The sequence below is a fragment of the Oncorhynchus nerka genome, linkage group LG18, assembly GCF_034236695.1.
Source record: "Oncorhynchus nerka isolate Pitt River linkage group LG18, Oner_Uvic_2.0, whole genome shotgun sequence".
Classification (NCBI taxonomy): Eukaryota; Metazoa; Chordata; class Actinopteri; order Salmoniformes; family Salmonidae; genus Oncorhynchus; species Oncorhynchus nerka.
The window spans coordinates 66,325,878-66,340,526 of record NC_088413.1 but is presented as its reverse complement, the minus strand read 5'-3'; the positions used below and the strand labels follow the sequence as shown (position 1 = coordinate 66,340,526).

The 14,649-nt window shown below is 43.7% G+C and overlaps 1 protein-coding gene across 1 annotated transcript in view; it reads left to right on the top strand.

The window, feature by feature from the left end:
- The window catches only part of LOC115119237 (tyrosine-protein kinase receptor-like), a 96,615-nt gene that overhangs the window by 21,798 nt on the left and 60,168 nt on the right, over positions 1–14,649 (top strand). Inside the window, exons 2-4 of the mRNA XM_065004281.1 lie at positions 7,491–7,580; positions 9,776–9,925; positions 11,884–12,112. Of these exons, the coding sequence (XP_064860353.1) occupies positions 7,491–7,580; positions 9,776–9,925; positions 11,884–12,112 (469 nt within the window). The remainder of the gene's footprint in view (positions 1–7,490; positions 7,581–9,775; positions 9,926–11,883; positions 12,113–14,649) is intronic.

The following is a 14,649-nucleotide window of genomic DNA, read 5'->3' as shown; positions in this document are numbered from 1 at the left end:
TAACAAATAAATTAAAAAAGAAAAGCTGAAATGTCTTGAGTCCGTAAGTATTCAAACTCTAGGTTATGGCAAGCCTAAATAAGTTCAGGAGTAAAAAGTTGCCCAACAAGTCACTTAATAAGTTGCATGGACTCACTCTGTGTGTAAGGTCAGTCAGTCGAGTAGTGAATTTCAACCACAGATTCAACCACAAAGACCAGGGAGGTTTTCCAATGCCTCGCAAAGAAGGGCACCTATTGGTATCACACATTTTTAAAAAGCAGACATTGAATAACCCTTTGAGCTTGGTGAAGTTATTAATTACACTTTGGATGGTGTATCAATACACTTAGTCATGACACAGATACAGACATCCTTCCTAACTTGCTGGAGATGAATGAAACTGCTCAGGGATTTCACTATGAGGCCAATGGTGACTTTAAAACAGTTACAGAGTATAATGGCTGTGATGGGATAGAACTGATGATTGATCAACGACATTGTAGTTACGCCACAATACTAACCTAATTGACAGAGTGAAAAGAAGGAAGTGTGTACAGAATAAAAATATTCCAAAACATGCATCCTGTTTGCAACAAGGCACTAAAGTAACACTGTAAAACAATGTGTCAAAGCAATTCACTTTTTGTCCTGAATACAGAGTGTTATGTTTGGGTCAAATCCAATAAAACACATTTCTGAGTACCACTCAAGTGGTGGCTGCTTCATGTTATGGGTATGCTTGTAATTGTTAAGAACTGGGGAGTTTTTCAGAATAAAAAAGACACAGAATGGAGCGAAGCACAGGCAAAATCCTATAGGACAACCTGTTTCAGTGTCACGATCGTTTGTAGAAACGGACCAAGGCGCAGCGAATGTTGAGTTCCACATAATTTTGTAATAGTGAAACTTAGCAAAAACAATAAACTAATAACGAAACGTGATGACAATGGAGTGCTGACATACAACTACCCATAAACAATATCCCACAAACACAGGTGGGAACAAACACTACTTAAATATGATCCCCAATTAGAGACAAAGATTACCAGCTGCCTCTAATTGGGAATCATACAAATCACCAACATAGACACATGAAAACTAGAACACCCACATAGAAATAATAAACTAGACTAACCCCCCAGTCACACCCTGACCTACTCCACCATAGAAAATAAGGACTCTATATGGTCAGGACGTGACATTCAGTCTGCTTTCCATCAGATACTGGAAGATGAATTCACCTTTCAGCAGGACAATAATCTAAAACACAAGGGCAAATCTATACTGGGAGTTGCTTACCAAGAAGACAGTGAATGTTCCTGAGTGGCCGAGTTACAGTTTTGACTTAAATCTGTTTGAAAATCTATGGCAAGACTTCAAAATGGCTGTCTAGCCATGATCAACAACAAATTTCACAGAGCTTGAAGAATTCTTAAAATAATCATGTTAAAATGTTGTACAATCCAGGTGTGCTAAGCTCTTATAGACTTTGTATTATAGGGTGTGGTGTATAGATGGGTGAGAAAAAAACATATACAGTGGGGCAAAAAAGTATTTAGTCAGCCACCAATTGTGCAAGTTCTCCCACTTAAAAAGATGAGAGAGGTCTGTAATTTTCATCATAGGTACACTTCAACTATGACAGACAAAATGAGAAAAAAAATCCAGAAAATCACATTGTAGGATTTTTTATGAATTTATTTGCAAATTATGGTGGAAAATAAGTATTTGGTCAATAACAAAAGTTTATCTCAATACTTTGTTATATACCCTTTGTTGGCAATGACAGAGGTCAAACGTTTTCTGTAAGTCTTCACAAGGTTTTCACACACTGTTGCTAGTTCCAGGTCTCCGGTAGCCTCTGGAACTGCCGATCTGCGGCCAACAAGGCAGAGTTCATCTCAGCCTATGCCTCCCTCCAGTCCCTTGACTTCTTGGCACTGACGGAAACATGGATCACCACAGATAACACTGCTACTCCTACTGCTCTCTCTTCGTCCGCCCACGTGTTCTCGCACACCCCGAGAGCTTCTGGTCAGCGGGGTGGTGGCACCGGGATCCTCATCTCTCCCAAGTGGTCATTCTCTCTTTCTCCCCTTACCCATCTGTCTATCGCCTCCTTTGAATTCCATGCTGTCACAGTTACCAGCCCTTTCAAGCTTAACATCCTTATCATTTATCGCCCTCCAGGTTCCCTCGGAGAGTTCATCAATGAGCTTGATGCCTTGATAAGCTCCTTTCCTGAGGACGGCTCACCTCTCACAGTTCTGGGCGACTTTAACCTCCCCACGTCTACCTTTGACTCATTCCTCTCTGCCTCCTTCTTTCCACTCCTCTCCTCTTTTGACCTCACCCTCTCACCTTCCCCCCTACTCACAAGGCAGGCAATACGCTCGACCTCATCTTTACTAGATGCTGTTCTTCCACTAACCTCATTGCAACTCCCCTCCAAGTCTCCGACCACTACCTTGTATCCTTTTCCCTCTCGCTCTCATCCAACACTTCCCACACTGCCCCTACTCGGATGGTATCGCGCCGTCCCAACCTTCGCTCTCTCTCCCCCGCTACTCTCTCCTCTTCCATCCTATCATCTCTTCCCTCTGCTCAAACCTTCTCCAACCTATCTCCTGATTCTGCCTCCTCAACCCTCCTCTCCTCCCTTTCTGCATCCTTTGACTCTCTATGTCCCCTATCCTCCAGGCCGGCTCGGTCCTCCCCTCCCGCTCCGTGGCTCGACGACTCATTGCGAGCTCACAGAACAGGGCTCCGGGCAGCCGAGCGGCTTTCACTCCCTCCTCTCTACATTTTCCTCTTCTGTCTCTGCTGCTAAAGCCACTTTCTACCACTCTAAATTCCAAGCATCTGCCTCTAACCCTAGGAAGCTCTTTGCCACCTTCTCCTCCCTCCTGAATCCTCCCCCCTCCTCCCTCTCTGCAGATGACTTCGTCAACCATTTTGAAAAGAAGGTCGACGACATCCGATCCTCGTTTGCTAAGTCAAACGACACCGCTGGTTCTGCTCACACTGCCCTACCCTGTGCTCTGACCTCTTTCTCCCCTCTCTCTCCAGATGAAATCTCGCGTTTTGTGACGGCCGGCCGCCCAACAACCTGCCCGCTTGACCCTATCCCCTCCTCTCTTCTCCAGACCATTTCCGGAGACCTTCTCCCTTACCTCACCTCGCACATCAACTCATCCCTGACCGCTGGCTACGTCCCTTCCGTCTTCAAGAGAGCGAGAGTTGCACCCCTTCTGAAAAAACCTACACTCGATCCCTCCGATGTCAACAACTACAGACCAGTATCCCTTCTTTCTTTTCTCTCCAAAACTCTTGAACGTGCCGTCCTTGGCCAGCTCTCCCGCTATCTCTCTCAGAATGACCTTCTTGATCCAAATCAGTCAGGTTTCAAGACTAGTCATTCAACTGAGACTGCTCTTCTCTGTATCACGGAGGCGCTCCGCACTGCTAAAGCTAACTCTCTCTCCTCTGCTCTCATCCTTCTAGACCTATCGGCTGCCTTCGATACTGTGAACCATCAGATCCTCCTCTCCACCCTCTCCGAGTTGGGCATCTCCGGCGCGGCCCACGCTTGGATTGCGTCCTACCTGACAGGTCGCTCCTACCAGGTGGCGTGGCGAGAATCTGTCTCCTCACCACGTGCTCTCACCACTGGTGTCCCCAGGGCTCTGTTCTAGGCCCTCTCCTATTCTCGCTATACACCAAGTCACTTGGCTCTGTCATAACCTCACATGGTCTCTCCTATCATTGCTATGCAGACGACACACAATTAATCTTCTCCTTTCCCCCTTCTGACGACCAGGTGGCGAATCGCATCTCTGCATGTCTGGCAGACATATCAGTGTGGATGACGGATCATCACCTCAAGCTGAACCTCGGCAAGACGGAGCTGCTCTTCCTCCCGGGAAGGACTGCCCGTTCCATGATCTCGCCATCACGGTTGACAACTCCATTGTGTCCTCCTCCCAGAGCGCTAAGAACCTTGGCGTGATCCTGGACAACACCCTGTCGTTCTCAAATAACATCAAGGCGGTGGCCCGTTCCTGTAGGTTCATGCTCTACAACATCCGCAGAGTACGACCCTGCCTCACACAGGAAGCGGCGCAGGTCCTAATCCAGGCACTTGTCATCTCCCGTCTGGATTACTGCAACTCGCTGTTGGCTGGGCTCCCTGCCTGTGCCATTAAACCCCTACAGGTCATCCAGAACGCCGCAGCCCGTCTGGTGTTCAACCTTCCCAAGTTCTCTCACGTCACCCCGCTCCTCCGCTCTCTCCACTGGCTTCCAGTTGAAGCTCGCATCCGCTACAAGACCATGGTGCTTGCCTACGGAGCTGTGAGGGGAACGGCACCTCAGTACCTCCAGGCTCTGATCAGGCCCTACACCCAAACAAGGGCACTGCGTTCATCCACCTCTGGCCTGCTCGCCTCCCTACCACTGAGGAAGTACAGTTCCCGCTCAGCCCAGTCAAAACTGTTCGCTGCTCTGGCCCCCCAATGGTGGAACAAACTCCCTCACGACGCCAGGACAGCGGAGTCAATCACCACCTTCCGGAGACACCTGAAACCCCACCTCTTTAAGGAATACCTAGGATAGGATAAAGTAATCCTTCCCCCCCCTTAAAAGATTTAGATGCACTATTGTAAAGTGGCAGTTCCACTGGATGTCATAAGGTGAACGCACCAATTTGTAAGTCGCTCTGGATAAGAGCGTCTGCTAAATGACTTAAATGTAAATGTAATGTAAATGGTATTTTGGCCCATTCCTCCAATGCAGATCTCCTCTAGAGCAGTGATCTTTTGGGGCTGTTGCTGGGCATCACGGACTTTCAACTCCCTCCAAAGATTTTCTATGGGGTTGAGATCTGGAGACTGGTTAGGCCACTCCAGGACCTTGAAGCCACTCCTTCGTTTCCCGGGCGGTGTGTTTTGTCATGTTTTGATCATTGTCATGCTGAAAGACCCAGCCACGTTTCATCTTCAATGCCCTTGCTGATGGAAGGAGGTTTTCACTCAAAATCTCACGATACATGGCCCCATTCATTCTTTCCTTTACACGGTTCAGTCGTCCTGGTCCCTTTGCAGAAAAACAGCCCCAAAGCATGATGTTTCCACCCCCATGCTTCACAGTAGGTATGGTGTTCTTTGGATGCAACTCAGCATTCTTTGTCCTCCAAACACGACGAGTTGAGTTTTTACCAAAAAGTTATATTTTGGTTTCATCTGACCATATGATATTCTCCCAATCTTCTTCTGGATCATCCAAATGCTTTCTAGCAAACTTCAGACGGGCCTGGACATGTACTGGCTTAAGCAGGGGGACACGTCTGGCACTGCAGGATTTGAGTCCCTGGCGACGTAGTGTGTTACTGATGGTAGGCTTTGTTACTTTGGTCCCGGCTCTCTGCAGGTCATTCACTAGGTCCCCCCGTGTGGTTCTGGGATTTTTGTTCACTGTTCTTGTAATCATTTTGATCCCACGGGGTGAGATCTTGCATGGTGCCCCAGATCGAGGGAGATTATCAGTGGTCTTGTATGTCTTCCATTTCCTAATAATTGCTCCCACAGTTGATTTCTTCAAACCAAGCTGCTTACCTATTGCAGATTCAGTCTTCCCAGCCTGGTGCAGGTCTACAATTTTGATTCTGGTGTCCTTTGACAGCTCTTTGGTCTTGGCCATAGTGGAGTTTGGAGTGTGACTGTTTGAGGTTGTGGACAGGTTTATTTTATACTGATAACAAGTTCAAACAGGTGCCATTAATACAGGTAACGAGTGGAGGACAGAAGAGCCTCTTAAAGAAGAAGTTACAGGTCTGTGAGAGCCAGAAATCTTGCTTGTTTGTAGGTGACCAAATACTTATTTTCCACCATAATTTGCAAATAAATTCATTAAAAATCTTACAATGTGATTAGTTGAAGGGTACCTATGATGAAAATTACAGGCCTCTCTCATCTTTTTAAGTGGGAGAACTTGCCCAATTGGTGGCTGACTAAATACTTTTTTGCCCCACTGTATTTAATCCATTCTTTATTCAGGCTGTAACACCAAAATGATGAATAAGTCAAGGGGTATGAATACTTTCTGAAGGCACTGTATCATACTAAATGGAGTGTCTCGGATTTACGTACAGGTTTCCCACTGTGATAAGTACCAATCCGCAGTGAGATTCTAGATGTGTTTCATGCTTTAGAATCCCTAAGCCTCTGTTAAACAGAGCACTCACACTTGCAATATTATCTGCTGTATGGTCTTGTTTATGGCTCTACTGTGAATACTTTATTTATATATATTTTATTGTTAACACATTCTGAAAGCTTTCTTGAGATCCCAGATTACGTTGGATGCCTCCTGTGGTATAAAATAAACAGGCAGTGAAATATGATTTCCAGAATTTGTTTATCCAAGTGGTTTATTTTAATGTAAAACTCACTGACCAGGATGGCAGCATGATCCCCTCCACCGTCATTTAACGGAGTAAGTGTGGACAAGTTGTAGCTCAAGGGTTTACTTAATAATTAAGTTCAGCTGATGCTATTGAAATGTAAGGACAGATTCAGGGAGGAGGCATTCCTAACTACTACGAATAAGAGAAAGATCTTAATGTCCCATCCTCTATAAATAAGCTAAAGGTTTTATTGCCAAGTCTAAAAGACATGCCCAACCTTTTGTGTTTGATCTGTGTTGTTAATTTATGTCAACAAGAGGACTTAATATGCTATATGTCAATCCAGAGAGAAGGTTATGAGCTGTTGTGTTATGGTTGTATGGAACTTATTGTCCCGGTTTTTCATGAAAACTGAATTGGGATATTCAATAAATGGGTACCATGAAAATGACTTGTATTTAAAGTCCTCGTCAGGGAACATTGAGTAAGGGAAAGGGGGATACCTAGTCAGTTGTACAACTGAGTACCTTCATCTGAAATGTGTCTTCCGGATTTAACCCAACCCCTCTGAATCAGAGGTGCGGTGGGCTGACTTAATCAACATTCACAGCACCTGGGGAACAGTGGGTTAACTGCCTTGCTCAGGGGCAGAACAACAGATTTTTACTTTGTCAGCTCGGGGATTCAATCAAGCAACCTTTCGGTTACTGGCCCAACACTCTAACCACTAGGCTACCTGCCGCCCCTACACTCCAACCACTAGGCTACCTGCCGCCCCTACACTCCAACCACTAGGCTACCTGCCGTAAGCCAACTATACTTAAGTTTGATGGATCTGTTTGTCATTATACTATTTTGCGTCAGTGGCGTCTTCAGTAATCTACTTGTCTTGATTGAACTGGCTGTTCATGCAGCTGTGTTGATCTACAGGCCCCAGGGTAGACAATATCTCTCATTTGAACTTTAAAATGGAAGGACAGCCTGGTGTCCCACTGTCTAATAGTCCTCTGCTGTCAACCATGTTGTGTGGAAACACTAGGGACACACAGTCAATAAAAACAATCATGTAACCACTTGTCTCTCTCTTTCGCTCTCTGGCTTTCAGCTGGCAGCTCCAGTCATGCTCTACTGGACATGTCCCTGGAGGAGAGCTTCATGTTTCCCCATCACTTGAGTCCTAAGGACAAGAGCCAAGGTAAGAATCATCCACACCAAGCTGTTTGTCATTTGGAGACCTAGGGAAGAAGCATGATTTACTTAGTAAATCAATCACATAGAACTCTCTCCCATATCGTTAGTATGAAATATTCAGTGTCTACAGATCTTAATTTAATCACCCTTTGTTGCTGATCATTTTGCTGCACAGAAGGAAATGCAAAATTGTAGCGTATTTGAGTTGTATCAACCCCGACAAAAATAGCCATGAATTATAATCCACATAATAATTCACATTTCTTGTTTGTGCAGATTATTTTCCTGCTGTAGAAAACTGGCTCAAATTTAAGTTCCTACATCTGTATGAAACCCAACCTGTTTAGTTTCATTAATGATAATGTGTGTCAGGGACAATGGGCTTCCAGGTTTCTGTTACCTATAAATGTGTTGCCCAATAGGGCTGCCGTTTCTCTTATGTGTGGTCTGCAGAGAGTGAATCATTGTCATTTAACCTATAGAAAGCACTAATCTAATAGTGTTTGTCATAGCTGTTACAACATTGTAATGTGTTCAAAGCTCACGTTGGCAGTCTCGTTTGTTCTAAATGAGACTTTGCGCATTAAATGAAGACCCTGATGAAATTGAGCTTCACACAAAAATCCTCATCTGCATGTTTTATTTACGACCAAAACGTGTCTTCAATTTTTCACCTAACCACTTACATTCTAGTATTTCTGTGTCCCAGAGGAAAGAGATGTGGTTGTCTTATTAGTGGTTTCACTCCTTCAGGACACATCACATGACTCACTCCTCATTCACTTGGATTAGATTAGGATTGTTAGACTCAACATGCCAATTATGGAGCCCTTAAAAATGTATATTTTCCTTTTCCAGACTGACATTCCCTGGTCTTCTCTGATTATATTGGAGTTGTTTTTATGTTTGATCGTTCACAAATCACTAGTTGGTGCTACAGTAGGCTTCTTCAGACACCAAGGAACGTTCTTAGTCTGCACTATAATGCAATTTTGAATTGTCTTGTCGGTGTCGATTTGGAGACTCATATCTCTTGCACTGAACTTTGGGAAAGTTAAAGCGCTAATGGAATCCGTCTGAAACAGCTCAGAACACTAAGCAGGGTTTCTAAGGTCATTTTAATCGAGCTTAGTTGATGAGAAGAAAGTGTACTGAATATGTACTGACATGAGTCATTTGAACGTGAGTGTGTGTGTCTAGTAGCATTATGTTAAATTATGGCTTTTTGTTAAGGCTCTGATATGCTTTATAATGGGTTTTCAATGTTAAACTAAAAAGACAATTTCAACTAATTATGCTGTATGCCTGTATCTGGTTTGGCGTCTGCTGTTCTTGGAGATAGTCAGAGTGGTCTACTTATTGCCACTGTCTGAGTCTGGTAAATATGCTCTCAGGTAATGGGGCAGCAGGTAGCCTGTTGGGTGTTGGGCCAGTAACCTGAAAGGTTGCTAGATTGAATCCCTAAACTGACAAGGTAAAATTCCGTCGTTCTGCCCCTGAACAAGGTAGTTAACCCACTGTTCCTAGGCCGTTATTGTAAATAAGAACTTGTTCTTAACTGACCTGCCTGGTTAAATAAAATACAAAATATCCATGTCAGAAAGCTCCTTTGGTACAAGTGAAAAGTGTTGGTGACTGCTGTGAGGCTACCAATTATGTAGATCACTCTGCATCACTTGTCTGAATATGTTGACAGTAGAAACAGTAAAGCCTTCTAACTGTGGTAACAGTACCAAGGACACTGTTTCTATTTTAGCCAATTTACTGGAACCATAATGGTTTCAACTGATAATTGCCCTGAGATTTGGTTCACTTCTACTAATTTCACCCATGGGCATCTGGAGTGTTTACTTCTGTTAGGAGCTGTTGGTAGAGTGGAGTATACAGTTAAGGCTTTGTGATGTCCTCATTTCATCATATTTCTGAAGCAGGCTGCAATGTTGGCCTAATTTGGCATCAGATGAGGATCATTAGTTCCATGCGTTTCTGTCATTCATTTGTATAATTAATTTAAACTAATTGAATTACAATCAGGTGCAGTTTCCCTCTTGATTTCCATGTTGACGTGAATGAATACAGTACTGAACACAGTACAATAGAAATGACATCATACAGTGGCCAATGTTTAGCAAGAATGTGTGAATGGGAACATAGAGTCAGTCTCAGACATAATGGATCTCTTTTTCCTCACTCCTGCAGCTACCTCTTGTGATTTTGAATCACCTTGCTCTTGGACCTTCTCCAATCACAGTGTCAGAAATGACTGGAGGGCCATGTCACCACAGCAACAAAGATCCAGCACACAGGCCATGAAGCCAGTCAGCGACCATTCAGAGGGGAACTCTGACGGTAAGGGAGGAAGCACAGTCACAAAGAGAATACTCCATGTGTGTTTCACTCACACCTTTAAATGTGCTACTCCTTTCATCTCACTGAGAGCATAGTGTAGTATACTGTGTCGTGTCTTTGGCATCATTAAAAGTGAAGACTGTTATTTTATCAAATCAATTCTCTGTAATTATTATTACGTGATTAAACTAATCATGTAAATGTAATTAACTAGGAAGTTGGGGCACCATGGAAAATCTTCAGATTACAAAGTTATATTTTTTTAAAACATTTTGTACAAAGATATTTTAATATCTGATCAATTAGTCTTCTATTAATGAATTATTCTTTACCTCCCGTCAGTCTCATTCCAAATGTCGTAAATTGTTGGTTATCTGCACAAACCCAGCCTTTCGTATGAATCATCCATACACCAATTTGCTTAATCATTTATTTACTAACTAACTAAATAATCACAGAAATGCATAAACAAACAAACAGTAGATATGTTACTAACAAATGATAGGGAAGATTCCCTAGTGGGCTAAGCTGATATGACGGCTTTGATGTGATGGACGAAGGGAAGTGGGTGTGGACTGAGAGAGAGCGGGAAAGACAAAAAGGGATCACTACACACAGTTGATAATTATATTCATTGAAATACTAATCCTTTGCACATGAACGCTCACTCATTCTGGAATAATTGCAATCAATATATATTTACACCCATCCCATATATTTACACCCACCCGTCTGCTGGAGAGTTCCAAGTCTCTCTCTCTCTCTTTCTGTTTCCCTGAAGATCAAATTCTTTCGTGGTTAGATGGATACTTCAGGGTACCATTCAGAAATATTCTCATAGAATAGATGTTTCAGCGGTTGTCGGTATTCACATCCCAGGTTTACATCATTTCTAGCTGCAGACTAGTAATTAGTATCTAAGATTTTCTCTTATTCGGTAGGGTTCGATAGTCTCAGAGTTGAACCGTTTCCAGCCGTGTAGCATTGGCTCCACGTGGTATGGTCAGGAATTCAATAACTATTCGCAATCACAGCTCACGCTGTGGGATTGCTCAGTCTTGGTACTCTAACCTGTGCCAGCTCAGCTGACACCGAGGTATTCATGGTCTAAAGAGGATTTCCTCAGGAGGGGGTTTTATTCGTAACAATAGGAAAGGGCTGTTTCATGACGCCAGATCATGTCTGTGCTCATGGGGGAGGGCCAATGACTTTAAACTTTAAACTTTAAAGGAAATATAAACTCTCACATTAAAGGTTTAATATCACATTACATAATTTCACAAATAGTTTAATCTTTACCCATTCATTTAATACAATAATTAGATGCAAACCTCATAACGGAGGCACCTGTATAAACAGAGTAATGTAATGTGGCTGTATTGTCTTTCATTTGGTCACAAACATGAAAAAGAAAACAGACCGGTCGTAGCTGGCTTCTCCACCGACCGTTTACACATTCTCCAAAACATGGATATTGTTCAGTTCTCAAATTCTGTGATGTAGAAGTTCCTTTGTTCTACTGTGAAACTCTCTCTCTCTCTATACTGGAGAGAGTCTCCGCCAGGAATTTACGGCCTGAGATAACAGAACCTGGGTTTAGGAGAGAGTGAGAGAGAGGGGAAAGGCACAATCTATATCCAGAAAGGTCCACGTCATGACAGCTGTATTCAGGGAGATGTAATGGAATTGTTAGAGAGATGGTGACGTGTGTTGAGCGCCTGGGGGGACCCGGCCAAGAGAAACAGAGCTACGGTGTGTAACACTGTAAGGAGGTCTATGTGCAGTAGGATAATGCAGCATTTTTCCCCTAATCATTTTGATGTGTTGTTTTGCTTCATAATTAACTGAAAATACTGCTTTCAGTCAGAACAATACAAATATTTCGCTATAGGTTGGGTTTTTCGTCCAAACATTTCAGTTGACTTTGTGGAAATTATTGTCTGTCCCCCCCATTCCAGGTCACTTCCTGCTTTTGAGTCCCTCCGCTTCCTCCAGGGCGTCTAGGAAGTGTGAATACTACATCACTAGTCCAGTGGTCTACAGTAGTGGCCCACTGTGCCATCTGCAGCTGGCCCGCTTTGAGCTGGGGCCCACCGCTGGAAACCTCTCAGTCTTAGTGAAACCAGTCGAGTCAGCGTCTGTCATCAGCACAACAGCTCTCAGTGGCAGAGAACAAGATGGCACAAGGTTAGCATGTTTTGATTTTATGCTTGTTCACTTTAACATTCCACACAACTTCTCAACAATCTCTCTTTTGTATTCTTACAGTAGTAGCATTTTTAGTGCGACCATGTGTATCTCACTTGCGGTACTCTACCTTGCATCTTGAGTAAGTTCGTAGCAAATCAAATCAAACTTTATTTGTCACATGCGCTGAATACAACAAGTGTAGATCTTACTGTGAAATGCTTACTTACAAGCCCTTAACCAACAGTGCAGTTCAAGAAGAGTTAAGAAAATATTTACCAAATAAACTAAAGTAACAAAATAATACAAATTAACAAAATAAAAATAACAATAACGAGGCTATATACAAGGGGTACCGAGTCTGTGCGGGGGTAGATATTAAACAGCGAGTAGCAGCAGTGTACAAAACAAATAGGGGGATTCATGTAAATAGTCCGGTGGCCATTTGATTAATTTTTCAGCAGTCTTATGGATTGGGGGTAGAAGCTGTTAAGGAGCCTTTTGGTCCTAGACTTGGTGCTCTGGTACCGCTTACCGTGCGTTAGCAGAGAAAACCGACTATGACTTGGGTGACTGGAGTCTCTGACAATTTTATGGTATTTCCTCTGACACCGCCTATTATTGTAGATCCTGGATGGCAGGAAGCTTGGCCCCAGTGATATACTGGTCCGTACGCACTACCCTCTCTAGCGCCTTACAGTCAGATGCCAAGCACTTGCCATACCAGGCTGTGATGCAACCTGTCAGGATGCTCTCGATGGTGCAGCTGTATAACGTTTTGAGGATCTGGGGACCCATTGCCCAATCTTTTAGTTTCCTGAGGGGGAATAGGCTTTGTCGTGCCCTCTTCACGACTGTCTTGGTGTGTTTAGACCATGATAGCGACTGGAACGAGCTGCAACAAACACTCAAACTGGACAGTTTTATCTCACTCTCTTCATTCAAAGACTCAAACATGGACACTCTTACTGACAGTTGTGGCTGCTTTTGCGTGATGTTTTGTTGTCTCTACCTTCTTGCCCTTTGTGCTGTTGTCTGTGCCCAATAATGTTTGTACCATGTTTTGTGCTTCTACCATGTTGTGTTGCTACCAGGCTGTGTTGTCATATGTTGCTGCGTTGCTATGTTGTTGTCTTAGGTCTTTATTTATGTAGTGTTGTCTCTCTTGTCGTGATGTATTTTGTCCTATATTTATATGTTATTTATTTTTAATTTTTAATCCCAGCCCCCGTCCCCGCAGGAGGTCTTTTGCCTTTTGGTAAATAACAATTTGTTCTTAACTGACTTGCCTAGTAAAATGAAGGTTAAATATATATATATTTTTTAAATGTTATGATAGATCGTTGGTGATGTGGACACCAAGGAACTTGAAACTCTCGACCTGCTCCACTACAGCCCCGTCGATGTTAATGCCTGTTCGGCCCGCCTTTTTCTGTAGTCCACGATCAGCTCCTGTGTCTTGCTCACATTGAGGGAGAGGTTGTTGTCCTGGCATCACACTGCCAGGCCTCTGACCTCCTCTCTATAGGCTGTCTCACCGTTGTCAGTGATCAGGCCTACCACTGTTGTGTTGTCAGCAAACTTATTGTTGGTGTTGGAGTCGTGTTTGGCCACGCAGTCGTGGGTGAACAGGGAGTACAGGAGGGGACTAAGTACGCACCCCTGAGGGGCCCCAGCGTTGAGGATCAGCGTGGCAGACGTGTTGTTGCCTACCCTTACCACCCGGGGGCAGCCCGTCAGGAAGTCCAGGATCCAGTTGCAAAGGGAGGTGTTTAGTCCCAGGATCCTTAGCTTAAGGATAAGCTTTGTGGGCACTACAGTGTTGAACGCTGAGCTGTAGTCAACGAACAGCATTCTCACATAGGTGTTCCTTTTGTCCAGGTGGGAAAGGATAGTGTGGAGTGCGAGTGAAATTGTGTCATCTGTAGATCTGTTGGGGTGGTATGCAAATTGGCGTGGGTCAAGGGTATCCAGGAGGATGCTGTTGATGTGAGCCATGACCAGCCTTTCAAAGCACTTCATGGCTACCGACGTGAGTGCTACGGGGGCGGTAATCATTTAGGCAGGTTACCTTCGCTTCCTTGGGCACAGGGACCATGGCTGTTTGCTTGAAACATGTAGGTATTACAGACTCTGTGAGGGAGAGGTTGAAAATGTCAGAGTATAACCTTGATATATACAAGTACATTTGTACATAGTAGCTATGAACAGAGCTGAGGTATTAATAGAAGTGGACAGTTAAGAGCATCTCTTGAATAAAGGCATACATGTCATGAAAAAAAAAACTAATCAGGGTTTAATCTTGGATTTGAAAGGTGATGTACACGTATTTCATTTAGCTCTTCTCATATCTTAGTCAATCCACACTACCTAAATTGGTTTGGGAGTCCTCTTCTAACGTGAGCTAGCTAATCTCTAAATATCCATCGGTGGGCCATACGCTGCTAGGTTCTCTGACAGGTCTCAGATAAAAGGATTAGAGAATTACTGGATTTCTCGGTTCCAAATTAAAGTGGTTTAAGATGCCATGTAGTGGG